The sequence below is a fragment of the Diabrotica virgifera genome, chromosome 5, assembly GCF_917563875.1.
Source record: "Diabrotica virgifera virgifera chromosome 5, PGI_DIABVI_V3a".
Taxonomy (NCBI): Eukaryota; Metazoa; Arthropoda; class Insecta; order Coleoptera; family Chrysomelidae; genus Diabrotica; species Diabrotica virgifera.
Window position 1 is genome coordinate 36,272,586 of NC_065447.1, and position 21,115 is coordinate 36,293,700.

At 32.1% G+C, this 21,115-nt stretch overlaps 1 protein-coding gene across 3 annotated transcripts in view; it reads right to left on the bottom strand.

The window, feature by feature from the left end:
• LOC126885685 (protein PALS1) overlaps nucleotides 1–21,115 on the bottom strand; it is a 667,108-nt gene that overhangs the window by 333,218 nt on the left and 312,775 nt on the right. For all 3 annotated transcript variants that reach the window (XM_050652389.1, XM_050652391.1, XM_050652392.1), the window contains one exon: nucleotides 15,224–15,363. In XM_050652389.1, the coding sequence (XP_050508346.1) occupies nucleotides 15,224–15,363 (140 nt within the window). The remainder of the gene's footprint in view (nucleotides 1–15,223; nucleotides 15,364–21,115) is intronic.

The window sequence follows — 21,115 nt, forward strand, 5'->3', positions numbered from 1 at the left end:
ATTTATTATGATTTTAACATTCCTATGTTATTATTAATCTATTTTTGACCTTTCTGCCCACTATAAAACTTAGAACCCTACGCATATATAGAAAAGGCCCAAGAAATTGTTTGAGGACAAATTGCTGGAAGAAGAATGACATAACCGCAAAATGCAAAATTCTTCAGAAGAGCAAAAAAAAACGGTTTTTAAAAATTTAAAATAGGGATTAGACGAATAGTAATCGTCCAGAAGCATCGGTAGGGCGTTTGCTTTTTGACAACGATGGCTTTTATTTTCATCGATATTGGTGCAAATTTCATTATCTTAATTTAATCGCCCCATTTTCAACCCTATCTACAGTTGCGTCATTATGCATCTGAAACAAGGTCTAACATAGCGCGTATTTCAGTAACGAAGCAACTACCCTATAGTGGCTCAGCACATTTTTACAGTTCGGTCTTTTTGTATCATATTTACATAGTATTTTAGTTAATTGTTAATAAGTAAGTTAATTGCACAATAAACAGGAATTGACAAAATTTGCAGTTACGTCATTTTTCTTCCGTACCGGACTGAATATCTGTCTGTTATTGCTTTTATTATTATAATTTATCCTATGTGGCACAGCAGTTGGTTCCCCTCTACTTAACTTATTCTTACAGTTGTGCTACCTATTTGGCCACGTGCAGTCGTATTGAAAATTGTGAAAAGTATTTTGAGTTTTATAAATAATACTACTGAGAGTCTTGTGGGTAAAATTTATATTTTTGTGATTAAATAAGCATTTTGTGTTTTTTGTAAGAGCGCATCATGAGTGGTGATTATTTTATTTGTAAAAAACCTCGGGGGAAAATTATTCGTCAGTGGGAAAGTCGAGCCATCTTTACTCACTTTTATTGGCCAACGTTTTTCGTCTCTTTATATAACGAAAATAAAGACGATTCTCTGGAAACCCTGAGATACAAAAGATTCGCTAAAATAGTGACAAAAAATGCATTTAATCTCTTCTCACTTCCTCCAACACAAGATGCAGCCCGTTTCCACAGACTCCGAGTGTATCACCAGATTCAGTCATGGCTCCGTAAACATTGTGATCCAGAAAATTGGGGCTGGAAAAAGCATGGATAATTTTGGATACCAATCCAAACTTCCAAGCCTCCAGTACCTCCGAGCTTATGAACTTTATCTTTAGCAGATGCAATGAAAACTAGAAGTGCATGAGGTTGCCGAAAAGCAGACTTCAGTTGTTCACCTATTGTGGTAGTGAAAGTTACAGCAACATGGTGGACATATCAACATTAATTATTGAAGAAAATGAATTGGTAGATGAATTACCGACAATGGCGCCAACTCTAACTCTCAGTATACCACAAAAATTCACCTCGGATACTGATTCAGATCCTAACTCGCAGCTAGGGCTTACAATACCGAGCCAAAATCTCAATACCGGTATTTGGTATTTAAAATTTCAAATACCGTAATCCCGGTATTAAAACCGGTATTATGAATAAAAAATATACACGTTATACCTCACAAATATACAAATATACCTCAGTTGTTATATCGACTTGTTATTAAATAATAATATATGAAACCTATTAAATTTTGTTTTGAAATGAGTTGATGTTGTTTATATAACATTACATAGAGAGTAGGGATAGATGATGCAAAAAATGTGCAAATAGAAAAACTATATATTTGATTCTAGGATAAATTTTGCATATAATAGGATAGTACTTTTACTTATGAAATTTGCTATTAGTAAATTAATTTAACTTTAAAATACCGGGTGTCCACTTATATTTCCCCCCATTTTAACTACCTACATATAACTTCTAAACGGCTCAAGATAGAAATATGCGGTTTTCGCTGAAATGTATTATTTTAGTAAAAGTTTTGTCTGAACGGATTGAATTTTTTATATCGCTTTCAAGTACGAAAACAAAAATGGCGGATTTTTGAAAAAAACGTTGACTTTTTTTAAATGGAACACCCAGTATATTTTTTTGTAAATTGAAAGGAAGATCATTTACCTATCCAGCGATATAAAGGTTTTTAAAATCGGTTGTTAAATCACTGAGTAATTAATTTTTAAAATGAGAGGTGCAGCGTGGATATCACACACCTACATAACATAACTAAGCAAATTGATATTATGTGATGTGATTTCCACATTGCATCTCTCATTTTAAAAATTAATTGCTGTTATTTGACAACCGATTTTAAAAAACTTTATGTCGCTGGATAGGTAAATGACCGTTTTTTCAAGTTTTCAGGTAAATGACCATTTTTTATATCGCTTTTAAATAAAAAATGGCGGATTTTTGAAAAAAAAAACGTTGTTGACTTTTTTTATTAAAACACCCAGTATATTTTTTTGTAACTTGAAAAAATGGTCATTTACCTATCCAGAGATATAAAAATTTTTAAAATCGGTTGTCAAATGAGTGAGCAATTAATTTTTAAAATGAGAGATGCAATGTGGAAATCACATAACATAATATCAATTTGCTAAGTTATGTTATTTAGGTATGTGATATCCACGTTGCACCTCTCATTCTAAAAATTAATTACTCAGTGATTTGACAACCGATTTTAAAAAACTTTATATCGCTGGATAGGTGAATGACCTTTCTTTCAATTTACAAAATTTATACTGGGTGTCCCATTTAAAAAAAGTCAACAACGTTTTTTTCAAAAATCCGCCATTTTTGTTATCTTATTTGAAAGCGATATAAAAAATTCAATCCATTCAGACAAAACTTTTACTAAATAAAACATTTCAGCGAAAACCGCATATTTCTATCTTGAGCCGTTTAGAAGTTATAGGCAGTTAAAATGGGGGAAAATATAAGTGGACACCCGGTATATTAATATAAAGATTAACTTACTGTGACAAATATTTTATATGGATTACTCTGTATTTAGACCGCTATATATTTTCAATTATTATTAATAATTCAGAAAATAAGTAATCCTAATTTATACACCACAATACACAAAAAAATGAAAAATAGATCTGAAAATGTAAAAACAATTCTGATTAATAAATCTTAAGGCTTATTTATAAAACAAAGTAGTCTAATTTTAAATATTTAAGAATTTTCATATAACTAATTTTATGTATTAATTTGTCTAGACGAGATTTAATAATTTGGTTGTAGAAGCTGATAAACCCTTCGCCTTAAATTAACGACATTCACTCTTTTAGAAAGCGCTATACTTGACTTGTATGTGTAATAAACGTGTTTAATAAATATTTTTTACAATGATATTGGTTGTTTATCATCAAAAATAATTTCTTGTAATAGAAAAAATATCTTAGAAGAAAGTTTATTGTGCATAAATTCACTTTTTATAAATTAAGCTAATACCGAAATACCGGTATTTTTATTATAAATACCGGTATCGAATACCGGACAAAAATCGTTCGGGATCCCGGTATTCGGGATCCCGGGATCCCGGTATTGTAAGCCCTACTCGCAGCCTGGACCATCGAAAAAAATGAAAAAATAATAACTAGGATAGATTTTTTTCAACATAATAAGTAATAATATTATTTTGTCTAGAAATTGGATTAGGCATATTGGGGATACCACACAAAAAACGCGCCTCCAGACTCTACCTCATAGGTGGCCGGGAAAAGGGTCAAAAATAGCTTAATAATAGCATAGGAATGTTAAAATCATAATAAATAAATATATAGATAGAAAAGTAAGCCCAAGGTTTTGTTATTATTGTATTCCTATGCAGGGCCGGCGATAACGGGCCTGCACATTAAAAAGATAAAATTGACTCCTCTAAGAAATGCAACCTTAAATGTAAAATTTCAATGGACTATAATTGCATTTATAGATTTGAGGTTATCTGTCGGTAGGTATGTATAATTATTTATTTAAATTGTTTAAATTATTTAAATATTGCATTAGGATTATAGACTATAATAACTATTTTTTTCTTTTTATATTATTTAAAAAGGTCTCTGGCCTGGGATAAACAAATAGAATAACTTTTAAACTGATTAATGGATCGGTCTCAAATTTTGAGGGTTTGTTAAGTACCCCAATACAAAACTTTGGGTGAAATACCAAAGTTGTAGGTTGATTTTAATAATAGTTAATAACTAATAACGATTTTGCCTGATCTTACAGTTTGCGAAGCAACAAATTGACTTTTTCATTTTCAAAAATCGCCGTTTTAAAGCCTTTCAATATTCTAAAATATCAAATTTTGTAATTTTATGTCAACTATTGAACTTTTTAACGAGTGCAAAAAATCTAAAAAATCGCATTTTTTGCTCCAAACTCTAAATTATTAATAATTAAAAAACGGCTCCGAACTCTTGTCAGAAAAAGGTAGATTTTCTTTCTATAGGTCTTCAATACCTAAAAAAGTTACCAGATTATTCAAGTCCTGAGAAAGATCTTACTTCCCTGGACTATGGAAAGAGTAAAACATTTATTCTCGCCTCAAAGCCACTGTTGGAAACAACCCAACAGTTTTAACTACTGAACTGAACAATGGTTTTAAATATCTATCAACTATTTTCATTTGGAAGCTTTTGTTCAGTTATAGACAGCGGTGATGATTTTCACTAAATGTGTTACATCGCAGATACAGGGACATCAGTTTCAATATCAATATCCACGAGGAAAATAAAATTCCTGTAGCTGGCTGTATATCATGAATCACAAAAAATACAGGATTCTTTGTAAAAGGTATATTTAAAAGACCCCAATAAGGGTTACATCACAAAACAAAACGTTTTCGGATTAATCCATCATCAGTGTTAAGCCAATAGCATGTATGCGTGAGCCACCAAAAAGTTATGGGTAAAAACCCTTTAAAAGTTGCAAGATCTTAAATGATACTACATATTATGGACAGCTTGGATATTAGTGCACCCTAATATGTCTGTGTAGATTTTGGCATTGGATCCGAGCATGATATGTAACAACGTTGCCGTATCCTCTATTTTTTCATACTATCACATTACAATTTTTTGTGATATTATATTTGTGTGTGAAATGTATCATTTGTGTATTTTAGGTATGTTCTAATATGTTATGTATAGATAGGGTTTTACTTGATTATTTTAAATCATTGTGAAGTTTAACTTGCTAGAAACTTTGTAATATTGTGTAATGTGTAAAAAGTAAGTAGTTTTGAAACACCAATTAAGTAAAGTTTATTATATTGTTGTTTTCACCAATCTTGAAAAATTGTGAAAACGTTGAATTAGCCACGTCCGTCTGGCATGGTACTAAAAGTGAGAAGTTTGACCCAGGCTGTCCGTCTGTCTGCCTGACCGCGAATATAATTCCTTCGTCACTATACTAGGTAGAATAACAAATGAGGTGTCAAATGAAAGCTTATAAACCAAGGTGGTACTAAAGGTGAGAAATTTGACCAAGGCTGTCTGTCCGTCTGTCCGTCCGACCGCGAATATAACTCCTCCGTCACTATACAAGGTAGAATGCCAAAAGATGAGAAATTTGACATCGGACTTCCGGTTTTAGATTTGCAACCGTAAGTACTGTTTTAAAGTCACCGAAATAGTATAAGCTATATATCATTCGACGTGCCTTACCAAGATGAGAACAAATGTAGAATTTTGGTTTTTATATCATTTCCGGTTAAAAGGTTCTAACCGGAAGTGCCATATTATAGTCGCAGATATACATGTAACACATCAATCGAAGCGTATTGAAAAGTCGAGTTTGAATCTTCAATTTCGATTTTGAAGTCATTTTTGTTTAAACAATTATGACCCACAGTTTAGTAAATATGACTCAATATTAGTAAAATCGTATATCAATCGACGCAAAGTTATACAGAAAGTGTTCAAAAATCGACTTCCACTTCTACTTTCGATTACTTTGGGTGAAAACCTTGGACTTAGTTGTCCAATTACGACTTCGTCTAAAAGGACGAAGTCCAATTACTTGTATTTTACAAACAGCTCAAAAGAGGGATGTTATATAATTATAAAAAAGTAGATAAATAATTATAAAAAATTAAAAAATAGTTTTGAAACACCAATAAATTAAAGTTTTTTTATTACAAAAAGCTCAAAAGAGGCATTTTAAATCAAAGTTACCTTAAAATTGTTATAAAAAAGAAGATCAACTGATAAATAAAAGAGGTCAATGAAGATAAACTGTAAAAATGTTTTTAAATCGAAGTTAATTTAAATCGTTATAAAAAAGTAGATAAATAGATAAATCAAACAGATGAATGATTATAATAAATTAAAAAAGAGGTTTGAAACACCAATAAAGTAAAGTTTTTTTTTCATTTGACACCTCATTTGTCATTCTACCTGGTATAATGACGGAGAAGTAAACGTTCTTATAAAATTATTCTATTGTTCTTGTAGGTACATTTAACATCGATTGAAATTATGAAACAAATAAAGAAAACCGTATGGCAACACTGTGACACACAAGCACAAAATTCAGCTGAGGGTTACATAGGGTGCACTAATAACCAAGCTGTCCCATATTATTATTAAAATAAATGGATATTGTAAATAGTCCTGGATATTACCCAGGGCAACACAGGACTCTAACCCACGTGGATGTGATATGAAAGGAATGATTCCTTTCATATCACATCCAATATTTTACTGTGCAAAATATGATGGGCGAAAGTAAATTGAAAATTACATTGTTTTTTATTGGAATAATTATTAGAACCATTACTTTCGTACTTCTTATGTTGCACAGTAAAATATTCGTTGTCGAGATAATCCAAGAGTCGTATATTCGTTGAATGACCCATATCTGAGTGTGTCCAAGCAAAGAGATTTTATGTATCTGATTATATTTTCTCCCTTTAATTCTTCTTTAATTTCGGCATTTGTTTTCAGCCTTTTTTCTCCCTCTCTCGTTACATTGTAGCCCAGTATCGTACTCATTATTTTTCTTTCAAATTCCAGCAGTTGTTAACTAATTACGTAATACAGCTCGTAATTTTTCCAAAAACAACGAAATTAAAAATTTTATGTACATAATACATATAGATTGAGAATTTCAGTCACTATTAATAGTACATTGTTTACGGGGTAGGAAAAGCTTAACATTCCTGGACGACTGTGAAGATTGCTAAGTCGAGGCGCAAGCCGAGACTTAGCAACACAGAGTCTAGGAATGTGGCTTTTCCTACGAGGTAAACATACTATTTTTCCGCAAATCGTTTAAAATTCGACAGATATTGATTGATTTAAAAAAAACGCGATAATTTTATTCCCAAATAAATGGTGCTTTGAAATTCCTAATAAAATTACTTGGGTTATTATGGAAACGTATTGAGGTTGAATTGTCAAACTTGACGCTTATAAATTTAACACTAACAACTGTACGGAAATATCATTTCCTTACAGTAAGGAAATGACATTTCCTTACAGTAAGGAAGTCCTGACTTTTTCTTCAAGAAATTTTGACAGGAATGTCAAAATTTCCTGGCGATTTGCGGAAAAACATTTTATTCCTTTATTGAATATAGAAATATTTCCTTTTTTCCTTTTTTTTACAAAAGAAAATTCCTTAAAAACGTACGAGCGGACGCACGTACTATATTAATTTTTTAGAAGAAAAACTTGATTGCACCCCCGGAACTTGCGACCTTTAAAACACTATACTTCTAAGAAATTTACAATGCCCCCCAAGTTTCTATTCGAGTCAAACGGGAATCAGGTTACAGCTTACACGGCTCATTAGTAATTTATTGAATACAGCAGGATCCTCGGTATAATAGTTTCAGTTGGGAGGCGCCACCACTTTTAGTGCCCACTTTGGAACAGTGACGTGCCCTAAACGACAAAATAGTTCACGCATTTCCCTCCATTTATTTATTTGTATCTAAACATTTACATTCAAGATGCAGTAGAAATAAACAAACCAAGACACGTTAAATGCTACTAATAGGAGCACTCCCGAATCATAATTTACAATGTACAGGGTGTTTGGTAAAGAATGGGAAATACAGGGTGTCAAAAGTTAAACTTGTATTTTATTTATTTTTGAATATTTCCTGACAGGCATGGGACAACAATACGAAATTTGGTAAGTGGTGTTGGTACTGTCCACCCTACGAAATTATGTTAAACAAACGTTTCTGGCTACCACCAGAGGCGTACGACGGGGGAACGTGAATGGTTGACATTTCCCAAATTCTACGCCACTAGCGGAATTGCTATTTTAGTGCAATTTTTTGATTCTCCAATACTTTCTATGTAAAGAACATACCCTTCATTCGTAACGATAAAGCCATTAGTTTTCGTGATATTTGAAGCTAAAAACGAAGGAGCATAATACATTAATCAAAATAAGTGTGACTTTTCATTTTTAACTTCAAATATCTCGAAAACTAATGACTTCTTCGTTACGAATGAAGAGTATATTATTTGCATAGAAAGTATTGGAGAATCTAAAAATTGTGCTAAAATAGCAGTTTCATCAGTGGCGTAGAATTTGGGAAGGGTCAACCATTTACTTTCCCCTGTCGTACGCCTCTGGTAGTAGCCAGAAACGATTATTTAACAGAATTTATTAGGATGTACAGTACCTACACTTTCTGCCAAGTATTATAAGGATATGTCAAATAGTTTTATAGTAGTTCTATAGTAGTATAAAATAATTTGACATATCCATGATCTACTTGGCAGAAAGTGTAGGCATTGTACACCCTACTAAATTATGTTAAATAATCGTTTCTCGCTACTACCAGAAGCGTATGACAGAGGAAAGTGAATGGTTGACCCTTCCCAAATTCTACGCCACTGATGAAACTGCTATTTTGGCATAATTTTTAGATTCTCCGATACTTTCTATGCAAATAATATACTCTTCATTCGTAACGATGAAGTCATTAGTTTTCGAGATATTTGAAGTTAAAAATGCAAAAGGCGCACTTATTTTGATTATTGTATTATGCTCCTTCGTTTTTAGCTTCAAATATCTCGAAAACTAATGGCTTTATCGTTACGAATGAAGCGTATGTTATTTACATAGAAAGTATTGGAGAATCAAAAAATTGCACTAAAATAGCAATTCCAGCAGTGGCGTAGAATTTGGGAAGGGTCAACCATTCACGTTCCCCCGTCGTACGCCTCTGGTAGTAGCCAGAAACGTTTGTTTAACATAATTTAGTAGGGTATACAGTACCAGCACCACTTACCAAATTTCGTGTTGTTGTCAAGTGCCTGTCAGGAAATATTCAAAAATAAATAAAATAAAAGTTTAACATTGACACTCTGTATTTCGGTTATTATCAACTTTTGTACTAAGGTAAGTTAGCTTAAATATACCTAGTTTAACCTCAGGCATCTGAGGTTGAGCTATGGCCCATTGTTTACCAAACACCCTGTATAAACTTTGGAAATCCTGATTTGGGATTTACAATGTATTGATGTGATCTTGATTATTGATATGAGATAATATTTTTATATGTCATTTAATTTAATCAATGCATTAATAATAATGGTTCCTAATCGGGATAGGAAAGAAAAGAGTAAAATAATAACACATATGGGTTACAATTGTAATCAAAATATTGTTTATTTTATTTAAATGGCAATCACTGCTTAATATTTGCTATATCTTATTATTCTTAAACATAACATTTACACATGGGAATCTTATTTCCTTTTGGTTTCCAATTGAAAGTTTTTATTAACATTTAACTATTATGATTTATTAGCAACAATTCTATTTAAGTTTGATGAAGCTTTTCTGATATTATTGATTATGTTTCTTCAATTTTAAATGTGGTATTTAATATGAAAAACCCATACATTCATGTCCAAACAAATGAGACTGACCTTTTTCTGGTGAACTGAGAATGTCTTCACACAAGACCCGTTTCCTGCTATCCTTGGCTGCAATCAAAACCTCGTCCTGGCTTCCAGTAATGTTCTCCTCTGAAACTAGCTCGTATAGCTCTCGTTTCCTGCTTCTGTCGTGATGCTGTGTTCTACCTTTTTCGAAACTGCAATCAGCTACCGGGAACTCTTGGCTCAAGGAGGTTCTTTTACTCTCAACCTGGCCTACCTCTCGTTCCACGATAGATACTCCACACTCACGGAACTACACCGGCTTTCTCACTCTCCGTACACTACCGTCTACTACTGGACTTCACTTCTCGACAGCTCAAAACATTCTGATCTCTATTTGTCATTCATTCCCCTACTTTCTAAATATCCCTTCCAGATTCACAAATCAAACTTCCACCACCAACTCTCATTCGCAGTATTCCTCAAAACCAATTTTTAATCTTTCTAAATATGCTTAATGGATTTCAAAAGAAAAATAGTTAATTCCCATTCTAAAATTACTTTCTACTAATTACAAAATTTAATGATCTATTATCTACTTCCACTAAGTCTTATTTAGCATCGGCTAATGATCGAACCTTCCGCGAACAACGATAATGACCTATTATCGATTTCACTTGAGTTTTATTTTAAGCGCATTGTCCCGAGTTTCGTTTAATCACTTCTTAAAATTAAATATAACAATTTGTTGTATACAGGTTGTTCTAAATTTATATGCCCGTGGTTGAGAAAATTGAAAATATTTTATATTAAATTGAATTTTGTTTATAATTATCAAAATTTAATTTTCATATCAAATAGAAATATAACAGTATATACACTGAACGCGCTTTTACCCTGGGGGTGGATGCCACCCCTTCTCGGGGATGAAAATTATTTTATTAAAAATAATACCATAAGTCGATAGAGGGACAAATTATAAGCAACATTTGTTATATAAAGTTATTAAAATAAATCAACACTTTTTGAGTTATTAAAGACCAAAGATTTTATTTTTTCGTAAAAAATGCATGTTTTAAATCGGTTTTTCACATTTAAATCAAAAACTATAAGCTTTTACAAAAAAGTTGTTATTACTGAAATTGAAGATAATAAAAAATTGAATATACTCCTCACATAAAGAACTAAACTAATGTTACCTCAAAGTGAGTTATTATTGGCAATTGAATGTGTATTTTTTTCGACGAGTACTCAAATCTATGTATTCAAGCTTAAATAACGGGAAAACGATGCAATATATAAAATATTCCTGCTAAACATTTGTCAAAGTACTTGGGAATATCTATCAAATGAACTTCAGAACAAGGTAATAGCGCCAAAATTAAGTAAGTTATAATGAAAATAAAAGAACCGTTTCAATTTTTTAGGAAAAAGTGAAAAATAAAACATACACCATTTCCACAAAAATTAAAATTTATAGTAATCCTTACATGAACTTCTTTATATTAGCATAAGTAATTTTTTCGATAATTTTGACCGGCTTAGGTTTAGAATGCATATTTTTGAAAAAAGATATAATCTAAAAAAATCATAATTTTTAAAATTATTGTAATTCTCATATTCTTTTGATAATACTCCAAAAATACTCAATATACGTAAAAAATTATATATAACCAAACTTTAGTTTTTTCTGTGCCAAATATTTTGCCTGTTTTACTATTTCTATGGGGTAAAAAATAACCGAGATATAAACGTTTAAATCTTAAATTTTGCTGTGGTAACCATGCAACCGGGGCCATTTAACCTTTTATTTTTAAAAAAGTAAGAGGTTTAAAAGATTTATTAAAAAAAGAGAGAAAGAGTTATTAAAAAAAACAATAACAGTTTTTGGAAAAATTTTTAAAAGATAAATTTTGAAAAAATTTTGGAGCATAAATTTTAACGCTATCAACATGTTCGGGGGCTCATTTGATAGATAATTTTAAGTACTTTGACAAATGTTTAATAAGTTTATGTTATAAAATGCATCAATGTCCCGTTATTTCAGCTTGATTACTTAGAGTGTTTTACTCGCCGAAAAAAATATACATTCAATTACCTATAACTCACTTTTAGTTAACATTAAAAGGTTTTTCTAGTAAGAGGTTTATTTCATTTTTTATTTGCTTCAATTTTAATATTAATAACTTTTTTGTAAAAACTTACACTTTTTGAGTTATTGATGAAAAATTGGTTAAAAACATGCATTTTTCTCAAGAAAAATTAAAATCTTTGATCTTTAATAACTTAAAAAGTTTTGATTTATTTTAATAACTTTATATAACAAATTTTGCTTGAAATTTGTTTCTGTATCGAATTATGGGGATATTTTTAATAAAATAATTTTCACCCCCGAGAAGGGGTGGCATCCACCCCCAGGGTAAAAGCGCAAGTTGGCACCATGTCACCTTTGTTCCTTGAGATATCCTCTAACCACTCACCAATTTTCATGCAAATCGATGGAGGTTCAACGAAATCGGAGGTAATAGCTCATATCCACCTTCAGTGACTCCACTACCTACCCTACTAGGTTGTTCAATAAGTTTTGCGGTTCGATAAGAAGAACACAATTTTATAACATGATTTACACTTTATTATTCAGTATAGTCTACCTGAACATCAATACACTTGTTCCAACTACATTTCAATTTATAAATTCCATCCCTAAAGGGAGAATCAGGAAGGGCTGCAAAATACGATTCCACAGTTGTTACATATTCATCATTTGTATAATCATAATTTTTTTATGTATTGAAAGAAATGGAAGTCGCTAGGAACCAAATCTGATTAATACTGTGGATGCTCCTACAATTCGAACTTTAATTCATATATTTTAGCCATTGGTAAAATGCTCATATGACACGTTGAATTGTCCTGATGAAAAATATATTTTTTCTTTTGCAAACTGGGTCTTTTTTACGATTTTTTCCTTCAACTGGTCTAAAAGGTTATAATAATATCCAGAATCTATTGTTTTATCAGTTTGCAAGTAATCCACAAAAAAATTTATCTCACATCCCAAAAACTGATGAATCTTCTTGGCCGATTTCTGGACACAAACTTGTTTTGGAGCCGAAAAACTATTCTACTACTCTTTAACCTTTTGTTTTGATTCAGATTCATGGTGATAGACCAAGTCTCAACCACTGTGATGAATCGACGCACACCATCTACTTTATCCTTTCGAAAACACCCACAAACATATATATTAAATATATGTTTGTGTTCAGTTGTGAGCAAATGCGGCACCCATTGTGACCACAGCTTTTTGAAACCCAATACTTCGGTCAAAATATCACTTACACTGCCCTATGAGATACATAGGGATTCTACTATATCACTTTCAGTTATTCGACGAGTTTCCAATACCATAGCCTGTGTTTTTTCGACGATTTCTGGTGTTGGGCGTTTCTCTTTTTGGGCGTCCTTTACGTGGATCGTCATCAAGGCTTCAACAACCACGTCTAATTTAGCAACTAATTTTTCTACTGTAATAATTGAAGGAGAAGAGTCCTTATACACTATCAACATTTGTTCATAAATTTCCTTTGTTTTAAACCCAAGAATAAAAATTCAATCACGGCACGATACTTGATTATTTCCATTGTAAAAAATACTGTGACACATCGATACTAAATAGCTTCTAAAAAAATAATGAACTGACAAATTTAAATAAAACTTTACATAGGTTAATAAGAAGAGTGTACCAAACTTAAACAACCTAGTATCTATCACCATTATTTTCTTATTGTTTTTATTAATTTTAAGACCCACTCTAATGCTTCTTCTTCAGATTTTCACATTATGAGTTCAACGTTTTCGTTCTCGACAGCACTCGATTTTTCGATTTACCTTCTCTGAGGTATTTTATCTATCATAGCATTTCCTATGTACGTGTTCCATCTCATAGCAGGTCTTCCACTCCATGTTCTTCCATGCCGGTCCCAGTCCAATATTCTTGTATTTAAGTTTAACTGTGATTAAGATCATCGCAATGGGACAATATCCTACGCTACAGAACCCAAAGGAAAGAAAGAATTGCAAATTATTACAGAAAAAATATCAAACACTTTACAGAAATAGTTACACCACTAAACAGATTGTCTAGAAAGAATGTACTTGAAAGTCAGCGAATAGCAGCATGCCAAAAGGCTTTTGATAAATTCAAGGTATCACCAACAAACCCTCTAGTAATCAATTTCTAGATTTATCTCAGGAAAACAAGTTTATATTAAGAACAGATCCGTCAGGTATTACCTTAGGACCAATTTTGTCAAACGGTAATGAAAATTATGCTAGTTGAATGCTGAACAAGGTAGAAATCAGTTATTCTACGATAGAGAAGGAATTGTTAGCAATAGTATGGAGTATTTCCAAATGAAGACATTACTTCAGAAGGTATTTGATATTCTCACGGACCTCGGTCCATTAGTGTACCTATGTGGTATGACGAAGATGACATTGAAGTTAGAAAAATACAATTTGACAATTTAGGCAAGTGACAGAAGCTGAAAATGTTAGAGCAGATGCACTAGCATGAATAGAACTTACATCAGAAGAGCTCCAACAGCTGTGAGGACACAGAAAGAAGGATATTGGTGTCGACGAGAGCATATACTAAGAACACGGTAGAATTGAAAATAATAGTAAGACCCAATACAAAGAAATGAAGATAAATACTGCTAAAGTACAGATAAAGAGGAGGATATTATTTATTCTATTCGAGATTCGAGAAGCGTCCTTGAGAGACTCGGTATATTAAAAGCTTCCGATCAGTGTCTGCACTGTGAGTATCGCTGTGAGACTTGATACAAGTGTGGGTACCCAAGAATATGAGGGAATTAGTAATCGTAAAGAATAGAAAAAATTGACCAATAATTAAAAAATTCGTAAGAATCCTCACATCACAATACCCATATAATATTTGATTTAATTGTTTTAGACTTTATCGAGATGATGGTTACGGTGGTGTAGCCATCCTAGTTAAACATAATATACTTTTTACGAACCCTAGCAATTTTATAATATAAATAATGTAATGTGTATATCGGTTACAGTTAAAATAGGTAATAATAGGTAATAATAGGTTCATTTATTTCTTATATGCAAAAGCAAGATTTTAAGATCATAAGGGCTTAATTAAAGAGTTCTTATATGTCATTAGGTATTAAAAAAATTAAACGTAACACATTGTATCTCAGTTAATATGTTCCGCTACAGTATCTACAGGTAGAATATTATCTGTACTTTATAAATCAACCTGTATACAATTCCCGAAATACTAAATCCAATAATATTTTCAATCACTTAACGAGGTTACATTTGGTATAACCTGAAAGGAGGAAATCGTCCCGAAAGTCAACCTACTTCTGCAGAATGACCTAGATTAATATATAGAGTGGAGACAGAGACAGATAATGGTCTTACTTGTTGTGAGAGTTTGTTCATGTCGATGGGGGTGATCCGTTTGAGAGCGGAGAGTTTCTCCAAACGTTCTCTCGCTTGTTGTTCGACCGCGATAACGAACGCATCTTGAACGTTGCTCGAACACAGGTCCAAGTCTACAGCTGAAACATAAAAACGTTAATTAGTTAAGTTGGTACAATTATGGCAGTATTAATGCTTATAGAGACTTAAACACACAAGATTAAGATTAATAATAAAGTCAAATTATAATGTACTCTAAATTAGAACTTGAGGTGTTGCCTTTTTGTACTTAGTTAATATCGTTCTAATATTGTTTCTTTATGGCATATCTCCTCATTTAAATGTAAATAGAGCACTTTTACAAGGTAAAAAAATCAAAGGAACAGATCAGTATTACAAATGTTTTGGTTTCATAATATAAAACAAAGGAACAATTAAAAAATATATAAAAAATAGACTAGTACAAACAAGAGACTGCATACGAAAAAAAAGGAGCAATATGGAGCAATGGAAAAAGAGCAATATCGGTCGGTGATTCGATTCTTATTTTTGGAAGGGAAATCACGCAGCGAAATCAAAGAGCGCTTGGATGCTGTGTACGGTGACTCTTCTTCTTTGATGGCAACTGTCAAAAATTGGTTTAATGAGTTTCTACGTGGACGAAAGTCGGTTTTTGATGAGCCACGCGTAGGTGCCCTGAAAATGGCTACCACGGAGAATATCGTGACAAAAATCCACGATCTTGTATTGGCAGACCGCTGCCATATACCGCTGTCGGATACATCGACTACTTGGAGAATGGCAAAACGATCACAGGGCGCTATTATGCCGAATTGAAGAAGAAACAACCCCATTTGGCAAAGAAAAAAGTGCTCTTCTACCATGACAATGCACCGGCTCACACCTCCGCCGTCGCCATGGCCAAATTGGTCGAATTGGGCTACGAACTGTTGCCCCATCCACCGTATTCTCCAGATTTGGCCCCGTGCGACTACTATTTGTTTCCAAACTTGAAAAAGACACTCGCTAAAAATCAAAGGAACAAAGAAATTTAAGTCGAATGAGGAGGTTATCGCCGCCACGGAAGCCTATTTTGCAGACCTCGAGAAAAGGTATTTTTCAGACGGATTAAATAAGTTGGAGCATCGCTGGGTCAAGTGTATCGAGCTCAAAAGAGACTATGTAGAGAAATAAATTGCCACTTTTCCAAAATTTTCCTTTTTCTTTTGTAGGATAAGTACTTATCGGACTGCCCACGTATGTATATCTAATAATGACAAAGACAAACAAATCTCAAAAAAATGCATAAAAAGCTGGTAATACTTCACGGAAACGTTAAATGCTTTATGATCCTTTTATTTTAAACACTTACACTATTAGCCCAGTAAATGAACGGGAAATTCGGCGATACCGTGTAATTTTCAGGGGCAACTCCGAATTCCATGAAAATTTGGATTTTTGTTCTACTTACCCTCCACTTCAAAGTTGAAATTGTGCCGTTGGTGGCTTTTACTTGGGGGGTGACAGTCACCCCTTCTCGGGGGTGAAAAAACATACGTTCAAGTTAAGACCGTAAATGGATAAATTGACTGATTTTAATCAACTTTTGTTCTATAGAGTTTTTTACGTAAGTCAATACTTTTCGAGTTATTTGCCATTGAAAATGTTGATTTTTTGACAAAAAAAAACTACGTTTTCAGACGGTTTTTCGCAAATAACTGAAAAAGTAAATATTTTATCGAAAAAAATATCCTTAGCAAAAGTGTAGCTTATAAAAAACCCAAAAAATGGTGTATCAGTAAAATCTATCAATCAAATAAAAACAAAGTTGAAGCTCATGAAAAATACGTTCTTATTCGTCTAATTCGAAATCGAATATTTTAAGGTGAAATCACCGAAAAATTAATCACTTTTCGGGAAAAACCCATTCAAACATTTTTAAAGTGTTTATAAAAAGCTTTGTTTTAATTGTTAACAAAAGTTTTAGCATTAAAAATAAGCGAATTAATAAAGTTGGCCCTCTTTTTTTTTGTAAAAAATCATGAAAATCTCGCCGTGTTTAGCTCCCCAAATGAAATTAATCGCTACCGCTTTACAAACAATTTACTTACCTATCTATTTTTTATATTATCTGCCAGTCTCACCGGTTTAAAGTGTTTATTTTTGAAAGGGTTATAATTGAGAAAGCTTGAATGGGTCACTAATCACGAGTGTATGCAAATTTTGAACAGCCATATCTTAACCAATTTTTGTCTTACAGAGAAACAAAATGAAACTAGCATATTTATAATAACAAAACCTACATTTTTTTCTGTTTAAGTTTTTTTTATCACTAATAATTTTTTAGTTATTTTGAAAAAATGAAATTTTTCAAAAATTTTTAGAAATTTTTTTTTACTACAAAACCAAATGTTTTCAAAAGTAAGCACTTCAAACCAATCAAACTTACAGATCATATAAACAATACACATACAGTTAAAATAGATGGTAAAGCCAAACGATTAAATTTAGAGTGCTAAATAGAGGACGGTTTTCACGATTTTTTTTTTACAAAAAAAAGGGGCCAACTTTTTTTTTCAGTGTAACTCGCTTATTTTTGATGCTGTAAACTTTTGTAAAAAACAAATAATAAGCTTTTTTTCTATACTTTAAAAATGTTAATAAGGTTTTCCCCAAAAACGCTTCTTTCTTCGGTGATTTCGCGTTGAATTATTCGATTTGGAATTAGACGAATAAGAACGTATTTTTCATGAGCTACAACTTTGCTACTGCTCAATTTGTAGACTTTAGTGGTACACCATTTTTTTCGTTTTTTTATAGGCTTACACTTTTGCTAAAAGTATTTATTTCGATAAAATATCTACTTTTTGAGTTATTTGGGAAAAACGGTCTGAAAACTTAGTTTTTTTTGTCGAAAAATCAACATTTTAAATCGCGAATAACTCGAAAAGTATTGACTTACGTAAAAAACTTTATAGAACAAAAGCTGCTTAAAATAAGTCAATTTATCCATTTCCGGCCTTATTTTAAACACGCGTTTTCACCCCCCGAGAAGTGTTAAATGTCACCCCCAGGTAAAAGCAACCAACGGCACAAATTCAACTTTGAAGTAGAGGGTAAGTAGAACCTAAAACCAAATTTTCATGTAATTCGGAGTTGCCCCTGGAAATTACACTCCAAAACGGTCATTTATTGGGCTACATGTTTCATTGGTATGAATCAACAAACGTGCCATAATAACAATCAAATGTTTATTGTTGCTGAAAGTGTAGTTAACAGCACATTTTAGATAGAAATCCTAAATTGACTTTAACCTGTCACAGTTGTTTTCAGTTATATTGAAAATTGATAAGAAATGTTTCCGTTGAATATTTTCTAGGCATAGGTAGGTAGATAAAATTAATGACTTTGTTTGTTCTCCTTCTTAGAGATACAATTTATTATAAAATAAATTTACAAAGGAAAATTCTATGACTAACCATTAATAAAGAAGCCGCAAGGAATTTCTGGCATTTGCAAATGCAAACCACATTTTTCATTAATTATATACGGAGAATACAATAGTCTGAGTTTTTCCGCGTGTTTCAAACTTTATTTTTCCGCGAATTATAGAGATGTGATATTTTGGAAGAAAATCAAGAAAATTGTAAATAAAAATATAGAGAACAGTGGCCTTAAAATCCAAGAAACCATAGAGATTATGTTTGTATTTGCTTGTATGTACCTGGAGATGGTTTGTGTGTTTATTTGCAGACAGCGTTGCCTATTTTAAAATATTTTTAAAGGTATCAAGAAAAATCTAAACAGAAACTAGAGGCGTTGGATATTTTGAATTCAAAAACTTAATTTACAAGAAATTAGTTCTTTCAACACTTCGACGATTTGATATATGTATTATTTATAATTATGTTGGTCCTATGCAAAATTAACACAGACAACACAAAATTAACAATTAACACATTGTTAAGCATGATATCGAAAATCAGATACTTATAAAAAAATAAATTGTAAAGGCTGATTTATATTAGGATTAGGATGGGGCGTACACGAAACGTGCCGTAGAACAATAGAAAGCGCACGTACCTGCACGTCTCCGGTGTAGCCCCGTTCCCTTGTATGATAAACTAGCCAATGCTTTTCATATCACTCGATTCTTCAACGTGCCACGTAAAACAGCCGTGTCGTCTACGTCCTCGTCTTAACATATATCTAAAAGTTGGAATTATAGCACCACCGGATATTCAAATTTTTAAGGAAGTCATACACGGGTATGTACTGTCGCTATTCCCGTTCAATTTATATTCTGAATCCATTTTCCAAGAGGCCTTAGAAAACATAGAAATAGGAATAAAGGTGAATGAAAAACCTACTAATAACATCAGCTACTTTGACGACATGGTCCTCCTTGCCAATGATGAGAATGAATTACAATTACTAATAAATAAAGTCACCAAAATAAGCCAAAAGTATGGTCTAAAAGTAAACATAAAGAAAACAAAATTCATGGTCATCAGTAAACGTGATGAAGACAATGTGAGAGTACGGATAGTAAATCAGGACGCAAAAAGACGAAAAAAAGATTTTTAAATACAGTGGAACCCCGATAACCCGGAAGTCCGGCTAACCCGGACCGATTTTCATCAGACAAACATTTCAACAATAAAAATGTATGTAATATAATATTTGAGAGATAATGTGTATTTGTGTAATTTAAACTATACGATAGTAAAAATGACTCATGGCACAAAGCGGCAGAGCCACGTTCGTTGGCTCGGATTAACGGAAACAACAGGCACCTGTAGTATTCCTTTATTTATTTCAAGCTGTTTTAGCATTGTTTAAAAAAGACTAAAAGACTATTTAAAAAATTCTTTTTTAAACAATAGTCTTAGTTTTCACTGTTCTTAAATAACATAATGTCGTTCCGAGTTTCGATTGTGACTGTATTGTGTGTAGTACAGAGTCTTGTATTGTTTGCTTCCGTTTGCTTAGGTTTGTGTTTGCGTGTTTTTAGTAATTTAGATGTCAGGTACTGTGCATATATGTACAGTCGGAAAAATGAAATAATACCCATGAACAATCACATCAATCACTTATTTTGTATTTGCTGTCTTTTTCTATAAATAACAAACGTTTTTTATAGAAAAAGACAGCAAATACAAAATAAGTGATTGATGTGATTGTTCATGGGTATTCTTTCATTTTTCCGACTGTATATATTTAATGTTATTTCAATTATGACGGAGTTAAGCTGTAAGTATAATGTATTTTATTAATTTTTACCATATTCTCCGGCTAACACGGATTTTCGATAACCCGGATAACATTTAAATCCGACCGAACATTTATGTGACACTAAACATCGCATTCGAAAAAGAAATTCTATTCCTATGACACTCAGAGGGCTAAAATTGCAGCACAAAAATTTCACTTCATTATGATAATTTCAAAATATTCGATATTTTTGTCCGTAAGTTTATTTGGTTTACCTCATAATATTTAATCTTTTTTATGGAAGTATTTGACAAATACCAACCATATCATAAGTTCGAAGAGCAAGCTTCTAACTAGTTCTAATTAAGTTATGGTGCCCCATATGCAGTTTGGGAAGTTCAGATTTTAATTAAACATTACACTAACTGCATTAGTAGTTGCTTGATCCGTTTTGGCCCGAAATAATTAACATTTTAAGTGGCGAGAAACAATTTCGGCAACTTCTGTTTCAAAATTCATTACCAACAAATTAGATACAAGATTATGTAGGTTTGTAATCGATTTTCACATTTTCGGCCATTGATATACATAGATGTTAAATTACTGGAAGAGTAACAAAGCAACCAGATAATCAGGTCAATATGACTAGTTTAACCAAATTAACTTGGGTCTGATTGT